Source organism: Theropithecus gelada, chromosome 12 (assembly GCF_003255815.1).
Source record: "Theropithecus gelada isolate Dixy chromosome 12, Tgel_1.0, whole genome shotgun sequence".
Lineage (NCBI taxonomy): Eukaryota > Metazoa > Chordata > Mammalia > Primates > Cercopithecidae > Theropithecus > Theropithecus gelada.
The window spans coordinates 22,093,705-22,106,994 of NC_037680.1; the positions used below are offsets into that span (position 1 = coordinate 22,093,705).

General features: G+C 34.7%; 1 protein-coding gene across 4 annotated transcripts in view; it reads left to right on the forward strand.

Annotated features, from left to right (window-relative positions):
* Positions 1-13,290, forward strand: part of KYNU (kynureninase) — a 296,464-nt gene that overhangs the window by 227,516 nt on the left and 55,658 nt on the right. For 3 of the 4 annotated variants that reach the window (XM_025405226.1, XM_025405224.1, XM_025405225.1), the window contains 2 exons: positions 7,383-7,481; positions 8,247-8,320. In XM_025405226.1, the coding sequence (XP_025261011.1) occupies positions 7,383-7,481; positions 8,247-8,320 (173 nt within the window). Of the gene's footprint in view, positions 1-7,382; positions 7,482-8,246; positions 8,321-11,121; positions 11,182-11,613; positions 12,324-13,290 lie in introns of those variants that run through there. The other variant, XM_025405227.1, reaches the window with a different exon arrangement.

A 13,290-nucleotide genomic window follows, 5' to 3' on the forward strand; every position in this document is an offset into this window, starting at 1 on the left:
ATTGTGACCTATAGAACTTATTGACTTTAAGTACAGCATGAACATAATATGCAAAATAATGCTTAGTTCCTACACATAACCAGAGAGTTGGGAGGAAAGGAAAACTAGAGAAAGAGTGAGAAGAATTTTTGAAGGCCATGACAAATTTAGTCTGCATGAAAAGCAGAACTTTCAGAATAGAAGTTCACTCTGAAAAGAGGCATTTGCAGAGACAGTGGAGGCCCCTCTTATAGAAATATTTACTGTTGTTTTTAACTTAGCACCTAAGTATGCTTTTGAATCATAACACTTGAATGAATTCTGGAAAGTTAAATGCTCCAAGACCGTGGCAAAAAAAACCTACCAGCTTTCATCTTCCTCCTTTCCATTCCCAACTTTCTCTAGTACTAGTCAAAAACTCCCTAATTAGGAATTCCTTTGGGAAATTCCAATATCAGAGTTAACTAGCTAACCTATTGTTGCTAATCATTTATTCATACCCTCCATATAGAGATGACCAGCATGTGCGCGCACACACACCCAGACACACATCTCCCTATACCATTTTCTTTTTTGTTCATTTTCCTCAAACTTCCCATTATACTTTTTAAAAAGTAATATTGTCCAGATTCATAGCACTGTAGTTCTTGGATTGTTTCTTATTACTTTTGCATCAAGCAAGGAATGATATTCAGAACACTTAAATATCTGATCGGTACAGTATAGAAGCTGCATTTCCCACAGTCACAAAGAAGGTCATACTCCATGTTAATACCAGGTAGTATCCATCATTAGTCTATTAGAATGTACTGATAGTCACCTGGAATTCACCCACCATGCTGATAGTGGCGCTGGCAAAGGCATTGTCTCATCCACTGGACTCTGGGCTAGTCCCTAGCAGTGAACGTTCACAGGCTGATATTCGAAGACACTCTTCCATCGTGGGACGCAAGGGCTGCAGCCATGGTTGATTATTCAGGTGGCTTAGGACAAAGACATTTTATGTACCTTAACTATGTTATTATTTTAATAATAAGAGCATATCAATGCATACCGTCTATATATCAACCCTGAGTATAGCGACAAATATCTTATCTTGTATAAGTACTTTTTTCATACCAAATTTGCTAATTATTAAGAGTCTTCACAATTCATAGGATTTAATCTTGGTGAAAAAGGAATAAACTAAATAATAATAATAACAATAGTCCAAAATCAATTTGTTACCAAATCAATCCATAAAGCAATCAGAGCTTTAATGCTACTAGGAAAACAATTCAGCTTTACCATTTTATATTTCGTTTTAATAAACAGGCAATTAATCGAAGTTAGGAAAGAGTGAGCTAGCTTTTCTCCTGGAAATTTCAGCACAGGCCCTATGTATCATATTATTTCACTAATTAGAAAAATGTTTAGTTTTGTATTAGTGAAGATGGCAAGGACACACGATATTTCTTATTAATTGAGAATGATTTTGAACATATTCTCAACTTCTATTTTGTCCAAGATACTTCATTCTAAAAGATATCATGTCTGAATAAATAGCACATACAATAAAATTGCATCAGAAACAGAATCCCTCAAATAGTTTTCTTACAAATTTAACATCACTTTAGAGAACAGCTATTGACTTTCGTAAGACTTTATTATTTGTTCATTCATTTATTTATTTATTCAACAATTATTTGAGTTCATATTGTGTGAAAGAAGACAGTAAGATTGGAAAATTTTTACAAGAGAGATATACAAACAGGGCTATAGAATAAGATAGAAGAGAGAGATGGCAAAATAATCTTCGCTCAAAGTTATCTGGTGATCAAAATCTGAGCTTGCTAGGCAAATGGAGGAGAGAAAGCACATCCCCAGGAAAGGGAAAAGTTTATGTAAAATGAGAGAGGTCTATATGGGGCATCTGATCAAGGGGCACTAGCAGATCATGCAAGTCTTTAATCATACCCAGGAGGGCTGGGTGTGGTGGTTTACACCTGCAATACCAGCACATTGGGAGGCCGAGGCATAAGGATGGCTTGAACCCAGGAGTTCAAGACCAGCCTGAGCAATGTAGTGAGAACTCCTCTCTACAAAAACTTAAAAAATAAAAAATAAATAGCTATGTCACCAGAAAAGGGATCCCAGTCCCAGAGACCCCAAGAAAGGGTTCTTGGATCGCTCACAAGAAAAGATTCAAGGTGAGTCCATAAAGTAAAGTGAAAGCAAGTTTATTAAGGAAGTAAAAGAGTAAAAGAATGTCTACTCCATAGGCAGAGCAGCCCCGAGGACTGCTGGTTGCCCATTTTTATGCTTATTATATTTCTTGTTTTATACTAAACAAGGTGTGGATTATTCATGAGTTTTCTGGGAAGGGGGTGGGCAATTCCCAGAACCTAGGGTTCCTCCCCTTTTTAGACCATATAGGATAACTTCCTGATGTTTTCATGGCATTTGTAAACTGTCATAGCATTGGCGGGAGTGTCTTTTAGCATGCTAATTCATTAGCTTATAATTAGCTTATAATACTAGTAATTAGCTTCTAATGAGCAGTGAGGATGACCAGAGGTCACTCTTGTCGTCATCTTGGTTTTGGTGGGTTTTGGACAGTTTCCTTACTGCAACCAGTTTTATCAGCAAGGTCTTTATGACCTGTATCTTGTGCTGACCTCCTGTCTCATCCTGTGACTCAGAATGCTTAACTTACTGGGAATGCAGCCCAGCAGGTCTCAGCCTTATTTTACCCAGTCCCTACCCAAGATGGAGTTGCTTTGGTTCAAACACCTCTGATAACCATACCAAGGACTATGAGTTGCATTGTGAAATTAATGGGGGCTCTGTAAACAAAGGCAGTGAGTCTTATCATCAAATGTATGATTTATAATGTTTATTGGAGAAAGACAGGCTGGAAATAATCAGAATGGCCTGAAAATGATTGCAAGTTTTAGATTGACTATAAAGTAAGGTGGCATGGTGACTGAACAATGCTGTGCTGGTTGTGTCAATATGAGTGTGAGCTGTGTCAGTATGAATGTGATTGTGTCAACATGAGTGTGAGCACCTGTGGGTAATTTTAAATAAAATGTGTTGAAAAATACTTGATTTTTATTGAAAAATTGCATAAAGTAGGTACTCAAGTATAGAGTGTATGCTTTCACCTGTGCATATCATGTTACCTACGTGAGGCAAAACAATGAAAATATCTAACTGGATGACTGTAGAGAGGTTTTGGAGAACCTTTAGTTTTTTTAATGTTTAAGATGCTGCCATCTAGTGACACTTTTGTGAAATCACTTTGCAGTGATACGTTTGTATCTTCCAGTTGTTTTCTCAATACATTTTATATTTTAATAATTTATATTGTCTACCAACCAATAGGGAAATAATTACAAATGCATTAAACATAGTGTAGAAGCCGTACTTGATTTTTTCAATGTGGTACCACAAATGTGGCCACAGGGATTTTAATAATGGGATATTGTATGTCAAGTTTTGTGGTTTCTTCAATGTGCTGTTCTTTATAAGTAATTGATAACTAAAGTGCTGTTTTTTCTATTTCTTGAGTTTTCTTAGAAAAATTGAGTTATAAAAACAAATTATGAAAATCTGAGCTGTAAAAATTGCTTCACAAAAGTTGCTTTAATTGGAAATGTTGATGAGAAGAAAAGAGGGTTTCAAATTCAGAATAATTAACTTTTTTCCCCATATGTAATTTCAGTATTATAAGTTATATAAGTTCAGTATTATAAGTTCCCCATATAAAATTTCAGTATTATCTTAAAATATAAACAAATAAATGTGTGTAGGGGGTTGTGTGCATGTCTATTAAAGCTAAACATTAGTCTGCAAACCTAGGTTTTGATGACTTAATGACTTGTAAGTTTTGATGAAGATTAATTGTATTCATGTCCTATTACTCCTTAAACTTTTACAACAATAGAGCACTTGTCTTATTTTTATGGTATGTATTGCTCATTTTTTTGTGTTAGAAAAAATAATAAATTAATCTCCCTTCCTCCCTCAAAATTCAGTTATTTTGTGCTGGTATATTGTCCTTTTTTGAGATACTATCTCCAGTCATATTATAGTGAATGAGGTTTTCACTTAATTAACTTTTCAGCATATTGACGTTTCTTTATGCAAACCAACGCTATAGTGTAGAAGTAAGCACATCTTTCCGTAAAGAACTAAGTAGCAAATATTTTAGGCTTTGTGGGCCATATGTCCCTAATGCAACAACTCATTTCTGCTGCTGTAGCAAAAAAAGCAGCCATGGACAATATTTAAACAGATGAGACTGGCTGTGATCCAAAATTAAATTTACGGAAACAGACTATAGTTTGCATGTCTCTTCTCTAGGGAAAACACCTGTATTTGTAATTTGGGGTTATTTTTTCTTAGGTGGTGTTAGAACACTTCTAAAATGTATTCAAGTATTTACTTCAAAAACTTTAATTCCATTGAGAGTTGTGTGCCTTCAGGGTTCCAAAAAATCTAGTTTGGAGCAGGTATGTGCACGTGGTAAGCTAATCATACACGTGGTAAACTACACTCGGTAAACCAATCATACACAAACCTAGAGGTAAAATGTTTTGCAAAGTTCTATTACCTGCATTTAGCCATCAGTTTTTAAATTCATGTTCATGTGCAAAGTTGTCTTCATGTGGAACGAATCTTTATATTTTCTCAGTAAACATTTCAACATTTTGATATGCAGTAAGTTAAATTACTTTGATCATCAGCAATTAAATTAGAAACCTCCTACTTGGGTACAATTTGGATAATATGTATTCATTGTTCCAGTTTGTGCTTCTGGGAATTTAGTGGAAACAGAGACTTGCTTTTTAACATTGTGAATTGCACTAGGCAGACAAACAAAACACTTAAAACCTCATGACAAGTAAATAACTAAGACAGAATGGAATCAGATCAGAAGAAAGTCTTAGGGTATAAAGTCAATGTGTATGAAGGAGACAGTAGAGTTTACATTAAACTTTGAAATTCTCTCCCAAACAACATCATTCTTCCTCTTTATTATTGGATAAGAATTCTTTTTAAAAATTAAGCTCCATATAAAACAGCTGGCTCACATTGAGGATCTGTATTGTATCAAAGTATGCATATTTGCTTACCGAATAGCATTAAGCAAGGATTGTTATCCTTATTCTAACATGAGAACTAAAAGAACTCAAGCAGTAACTGATCCAAAACTCCATCTTGTGATCCTTTGGTATCTTGTACTCTTTAAGAAGAATGGCAGCTGTAATTCCTAAGACCAAGTAAAGAATGTCTTGGTTTTGGGGGGCTGAGTATATCAATTCACTCTTCCCTTAAAAAGCTATGTAACAAATCATCTCGAAACTTGTTGTCTTAACACAATAACCATTGATTTATGGATCACCTTGGTGTCAGAGCATCAAGGTAGGACTCTGCTGAATGGGTTCTGCTAGTCTCAGCTGAGCTCACTCATGTTTCTGTGGCAAACTGCAAGGGGTGAGGAGAGCATGGAGGAGCAGCTGATCCAGATTGAGTTCAGGTGAGGATTATTATACTCCACATTTCTTTTATCTTCCATCTGGGCCAGCAGTTTGGCCCAAGCAAGTCCTTCTCATAGAGATAGCAGAGAGCAAGAGAGAGCAAGCTTAGTCACTCAAGTACTTTTCTGAGACTGTTTTTATTACATGTGCTAACATTCTGTTGGTCAAAACAAGTCACATGGCTGACCCCAGTGGCTGAGACTTACACCTTCCCCACAGTGGGAGGAACTAGAACTTATCTGGCAAATAACATGGGTGTAAGAGAGGGCAGAGAAGCTGAACCATTGATACAATTGATAACACTGCGTATACTTGAACTGATTAAATATGCACATGATGTGGGGTTAAATGCTAAACAAGAAAACTATTGACTCTTTCAGATTACTAGGATACACTAAAACAACAGTTCAGAAGCTTTTTAGAAAGGGAAACCTTCTACACTCTTAAAAAGCACTGAGGATCTTAGGAGATTTGACGTTGGCTCTATATCTATATTTACTGTATTTGCAGTTAAAACAGAAATTTAAAATGTATTTATTTGTTTTAGAATAACAACAAATGCATTACATATTAACATAAGCAAAATATTATTATTCAAACTATGTTTTCTTTAAAAAACAGTAGCATTGTTTATATTTGGCAAATCTTATTAACACCCGACTTAATAGAAGACAACTGGTTTTTTTATACCTGTGTTCAATCTCTCTGTTTCTCTTTTTGAATCTTAGAAAGAAAATAGGTACTCACAGAGATATGTAATCAGAAAAGGCAGGAGTGGTTGAATGGTCTTTCAGTCAATTTTGTGTATTCTTTGATATTGCATCAGAATTTGACAAGTGAGAACTTTTTAGGAGTTCTGGTATGGAATGTGAAACTGAATCACTGAATTTTCTATATTTATTATATAAAAATCCATTGACTGAACTTGCATTTCAAACAGATCCTTTATCAATGCACAATATGTAACACCAAGCAGTGGCCATTCAGAAAATATTGGTTCATTGAATTATATATATTTTCCAAATATTGACATATTTAATTATATAATATTTAAAAATATGTATTACTACTATATTCATCAGAATTATCTCAATAATAGGAGCTAGTCATACTCATGGAAGTGGATACAAGTTTTTCAATATTCTAATTTCCCCTGGAAACTCTAATTTTATCATTGGCAGCAAATATTATAAGTTGTTTTATTGAAGCGACACTCCATTTTCAAAAGAATATCTGTTAAATACATCACACATGTGAATTATCACTGTTTGTCAGTTGCTCTTTTGTGCAGAAATGGTTGTCCATGATATAAAAGTGGCAGGTTCAGCATGCCACTCAAATAATTGCATAAATACATTGCTTTAATACAGCCATCCTACTTCAGAATGTAGTCAAGTGTTTTATGTGTACTTCCCACATTCAACATTAAAAATATAAGAATTAAGGTATTGAGATTTAATGAAAATTGACCATTTTTACAGTTTTCACAAGGAGATTTTCACATGAAACTTTCCCAGGTCCCCAGGTGAAAGGCTGGGACCAATGTAATGACTACTAGTACAGTTTGGTGCCACTGCCTTGGCTCCTGCTGATGTAGGTGGCAGCTGTTTTACCCATCACTGCTTTTGCATTATCAATACAAGTGTCAATCCAGTGAAAAAGGCAAAGAATGTCTTAGCATTATGACAATTGCTGTGATCTGGTGGGCCTTCTGAAAGGGTCCTGGGAATTGTGGATCATACTTTGTGAACCATTGCAGCAAAGAGCAAACCATAATTTATGGTACAGAAGTTTGTCAAGTATTTTCTTAAAGATATTTGTACTTATTATTTCTAATCATTAAGCAAATTTAAAACTTATTATTATGTTCTTCCCTAGGGTTGTTACGTTGGCTTTGATCTAGCACATGCCGTTGGAAATGTTGAACTCTATTTACATGACTGGGGAGTTGATTTTGCCTGCTGGTGTTCCTACAAGGTACAAACGAGTTAATATATTTACATCCCTTTATTTCACATTGACATTAATCTGAAGGAGAAACTGGATCTGTTGGCCAATTTTAAAGATTTCAGTTACTTTGCCTATTTCTTTTATTATTATATTTTCTGATTTTAGTTAATGGAGTTATATGATGGAATAGTGTGGTAAGTAATTTAATTCTAGTATTTCCATCAATATGGAGAAATTAATTCTTCCAATTCCTAGGCTGCCATGAAAAAGTCAGGAGGTTCTGGAGAAAAAGCCCTACACTTAATTCAAATTGATAATCTCCTTAGTTTTTTTTATTGATAAGTTGTGAAATTTCTGCATATATAAAGATAAGTTTTAGAGAATCAACTTGGAATTCATATGTGAAAACAGTTTAATTGACAGGGAGCATGAAAATAAAACCAATTACAATTTACGTGTTTTAAAAATATACTTTTATTATTATTGCAATATTTTAGGACAAAATAATTTAAATGTATGAATTTTGAAGCCAGACCTCAGTAAAACTGCTTTCTACCAGCTAGAGCAAATTTGCCCCATAAAAGTAACAGTCATTTATTCTCAACCTAATAATACTAGTTTTTATTTGTTTTTCTTTGAAGAAGGTGACCCAAGCTTCTGTTTTATCAAATAATCACACATTTTGAAGTGGTCAAAAGTTGTGGTTTCAATTAAAAAATTCAAATGACTATATTGTTTAGTTTTGTCACATATTCAAGTAAACCCACATAATTTAATTTATTTTCAATCTAGTATCTAAATGCAGGCGCAGGAGGAATTGCCGGTGCCTTTATTCATGAAAAGCATGCCCATACGATTAAACCTGCGTGAGTACCATCTTCAGATAATTCTTTGGTGATGCACAAATTAATTTGCATTAATAATATGTTAAATTTACATGAGTTCTCTAAGATGCTATCCAATAGGAATTAGGATTGGATTAGAATGATTTTCCTACTCTGCTAACAACAATATAATTCATTCGAAATAAATGCTTTCCAAAGAATTCAATTGGTTGAACAAGAAATTTAATCAAAAAGGGAAGCTTCAGTGCTAAAAACGAGTCACTGCAATCATGTAGAGCAGATGGTTTAATGCAAAGAGACCCCTTGAATATTTTTTTTCAAAAATTAGACTTTAGAAAATTTCAGATTCCTCACATTGATGAATAAATCAAAGGCAACCAGAGCTGTGCCTAATAGAGCCTTAAATGTGGCATGTTATTATTAAAATTACATCTACCTTTAAAGCTATAAATGTTACATGATAGCTTATAGGGAATATCTTCTGTCCTAAAAGACTTTATAATCCATGAAACCCGAAGAAGCTGAACACTGAACAACAGACTGACTACATAAAAAGTAATACTTTTCCGTTTTATAGAACTCTTCATATTTTAGAGCAAGTATAAATGCAAATGTAATACACCAACAAACTTACACATTTTTAGTTGACCGGGAAACTCAAAGTGTTCCTTTTGCTTTTTTTTTCTGGTATGGAGATAAAGAAATAATATGCTGGGAAGAAAAAAAAAATCCCTTTTCATAGTTGTTGTATTGGAGTATGTGTGATGAGGAGACTATCTAGACTCCTAATAGATAATGTAATAATGTTTGATTAGTTTTCTGAATTTTCTCAGCCACTGGCTGAGTGGTATAATCTTTACAAGAATTGAGGCTGAATTAGTAATAGAGTTTGGAGCACCTCACATTTCTGAAGTTCTATGCATATAAATCCTAGGAATTTAAGATGATTTTCTATAGTTTCTTTCATTGTGTCTAAATTTTTTTCAAGGTTTTAAGGTTTTAAACTTAATACAACATTTTCTTTAGACAGATATTAAGTCAAGCAGACATCTTACTTGAATATCATTATCAGTACATTAGATTTCCCTCCATGTCCCAACATCTCTGAGAAGATTGAAAAGCAAATATTGTAAGAATACCATGTTTTCCACATAGACAGTATATAAGATATTGCTTGCTTTTGTATGATGACTCACAACCCTGGCCATTTCTCACTCTCCATTTATTTAAATTGAAATAGAGGATCTGATGTATTATATCAATCCAAAGGGTAAGCCAGTGCTGAGGTGGAAGGGGTGGTGGGGGGGAAGAAATAATATACACAAATTCTAGAGAATGTCAGTGTTCGGAGTTAAGCTTTGACCTCCTAGCATGCACAGGTCTTGCACCTGAGGTTTCTCTCACCATGGACAAGGAACAAGGGCAAAGGGTTGTGTTGTGCTCACATATGCCTCATTTTGTGGAATTTCAAAATCTTCTAGACAGTGTTTAAATCTATGTTAAGTCTATGCTCCTGGGAGAAAGACCATCTAGGCAGACCAGGTTCACAGTTCAACTTGGTCTCTTGGTGGTCTGTCACCTGGAGAATCTTCTATGATTGTTCAGTGTTCTGGTCTCTGAGCTGAGGTAGTATCAGCCCCTACCTATAAGCAGTTATTGTGAGAATAAAATGAGATGATATATGTAAAACACTAAGTGTAGCCACTTAAGCATTTAATATAGTTTGGATTTGTGTACCCACCCAAATCTCATGTAGACTTGTAATCACCAATGTTGGAGCAGGGGCCTAGTGGGAGGTAATGGGACAATGAGGCCTTCCCCCTTGCTGTTCTCAAGATTGTGAGTTCTTATGAGATATGGTTGTTTAAAAGTGTGTAGCACCTTCTCCTTGTCTCTCTGCCTCCTGCTCTGGCCATGAAAGATGTGCCTGCTTCCCCCTTCACCCTCTGCCATGATTGTAAGTTTCCTGAGGCCTTCCCAGTCATGCTTCCTGTACAGCCTGCAGAACGGTGAACAAATTAAACCTCTTTTCTTTATAAATCACCTAGTCTCAGGCAGTTGTTTGTAGCAGTGAGAGAATGGACTAATACAGCATTATATGTGATCAATAGGTGTGGGGTTATATGAAAAAGAAAATCCAAAATTTAAAATATACAGGAAAAAGATGGGTGGCATTCTGTAACACCCTAGCCCAAGTATTGTTTGGTAATTATTTAGTGCTGACCCCTAAGTACTTTGTTGACTCACTGTGAATTTGCATGGTAACATGTAGACTTTTGCCCAGTGGAGATCATTTCTCTTAAGCAGAAAATATAACCTCAAAGTTTACGGTTTGTGACTTTGTAGGACATTAGTTTGTAACTATCACTGAGTTTATTTTAGCAGATCTTTGATAAGCAGACTGTACAATATAATCTCCATTCCTTGGAAATGTAGTCTCTCTTATATGCTATAAGAAAGAATTCTGGGCTTCCTACCATCTTACTGATTCCCCCACTATTTTGTGGGTTGAATGAGATCTTTTGTGGCTGTTTATTTCATATGTATATGAGAACTTTGCTTTTAACTTTTCTGGAAAACTATATGTTATTAGCTGTTGTTGCATTTTAACAATTTAGCTATGGAAATTTATGCGACTTAAATTAGGCTTGACTCACAAAGGCCACGTTAAGGAAAACTGGTTGTTTTTCTGTTTATTGTTTTCTTACACTCCTAAAGCTTCTTTTTAAGTGATGTCAGTGACTAATTTCAGTGCTGTCAACTTCTAGCCTTGGCTGTCTATTCCGTACCGAGTATCTTATATTGCACTTAATTTGTATTAGGAGATCGGAGCTCTTTAATTAGGAATGGAATGCAGCAGATTTGGACAAGTCAAGGACAAGGTATTTTCCAATCATCACTTCATTGTCCCTAATAAGAAAAGAAATGTTTTGCTGAAACTTAACTTTGTGTCCCTTAGTGTGTTTTACTTTTTTATTCATCTGAAAATCAAATACCACCTGTGAGAAGAGTGATAAACAAAGAAAAGACCCAAAAGCCTACAGTATCACGCTGCTCAAATAAGGGTAATTGTTCAGATGTTAAAACAAAGTTCCATACATAAAATATTGTGAAGATGGGGAGAGTTTTCTTGTGAATAATATTTATAGTTCCAAGGTCAAATCCAGTTAAACTTTGAGTAAACTTTAGAGTCAGTATGACTACTGACTCTATTTGCCCGTTAATAATTATATTTCAATTGTTAGCACTCCAAGATTAGCCAGTTTAACTATGTTTAATAAGCCTTCTGTCATCTTACTTTTCTGTTCTCTTAGAGCTTTAGGGAGACCAAACAGTTTTTCACTGTTAAAGTATTCAGTATGTAGCTGAGAACCATATGGAGAACATCAAATACAGTGGAAGGAATGTAACTGCTCTTGATGTCACGCTTTGTGAAGTCGTCTTTGTTGCTTAAAAAGGGTGACATCTAGTGGCTAAACATGTTATCTCAAATAAATAACATCCAAATAACATTTCTTCTCCTGGTCCACTTGTTCACTCTTTAACAAGTATTTTAAAGTATTTATGTTTGAATTATGTGTTCTTCTTTTTGATAATTTGACTATATATTGATAGTGCAATAATTGTGCAGTTTAAGCCTTCAATAAGGAGGTAGAATATGATGAAAATTGGAAGGAAGGCTGAGGGGGCATTCTTGGTGCTTGGTTAAACAGAAAGCTTAACTGTTCATAAAGGCTGAGCTAAGAAAGGAATTATAAGCATGGGTGACCTGCCTGATATAGAGAGTGTATCCCCGGATATATAAGATTGCATTCTAGAAGTCTGATATTTGGTATACAATTTTGAAATAGTCCTTTATGTGACGTTTTCATTAGGAAACAGCAAATTGCATCTGTACCAAAAGATTTCACTTCCCTTTTTGTTTAAATATGCATTTTGGACATTGTTCAAAACCTATGACCTAAGGCTATTCCAAGAGCCCTTTGCTCACAAAGAGAATGAGTAAATTAGAGGCCAGAGTCAACCCACTGCATTAAGCATCATAATTCAAGCTGTTATTCTCACCTAGAATTTAACCTTTTCCTAGTTCATTATTACCTTTGCTCATTGCTATGTCATATTCTGAACTTTGTCTGTACAATAAATTAGGACTGAGTCATGAATAAATGGCTTCTTGGATGTTTTTGCCCCACTTCAAGGCAGACTTTAATTCAGTCTAACAGTTAATTATTGCTCTGAAATATGAAGGGAACTACTCTTAATTGTATAAATTTGACAATATGAAATATTTGGCTGAAAAACATGCTTAAATAACATTGTAAATTTTGAATTTTTAAAAAAATTACAAATGTTAACTCTCATGGCACAATTTAGAGGATTATTTAATCTTTTAACTTTAGGGGATTCAAAGATTTGTGAATCCTTTAAAGGGATTCTTCTGTAAGAGCCCATACATTGAGATTTAAGATACCACCTCCCTCTTTTTTTGTTAATAGAGAGTCTACTACGAAAACAGGAGTGGATAATATGAGGTATGAAGATTCCATCTATCATTTACTTTTTTATGTTAGCCAGTGAAATCATACATTCTGAAAACCTGCTGTTCCTCACTTTTCACGCTGGCTTAGCAAACCTCCACACGCACCCATTGTATTAGATTCTCCTAAAATACTTTTCTTCTGAGCTTTTTTGAATGGGTAAGAATGGGGCCGACTGACAATTTTGATAAAAATGCTTGAATGTTAAATTATGCCAACACATTTCCATAATCAGCTAGAGGTATTTGATTGAAAGTTTTAAACAGTGATGACATTTTAAAGGCTTTATTAAGGGCTTGAATCATCTCCTTTATTGTAACAAGTAATTTGCTGGTGAAAAACAACCAGCTGAAAAGGCTGGCTGACTTCAGTGCATGGTTAAGGAATACAAGTTGTTATTGTTTGGCAACAACATTAGAAAAAGAATATGCATCAAACAATTCCCAGGAAAGC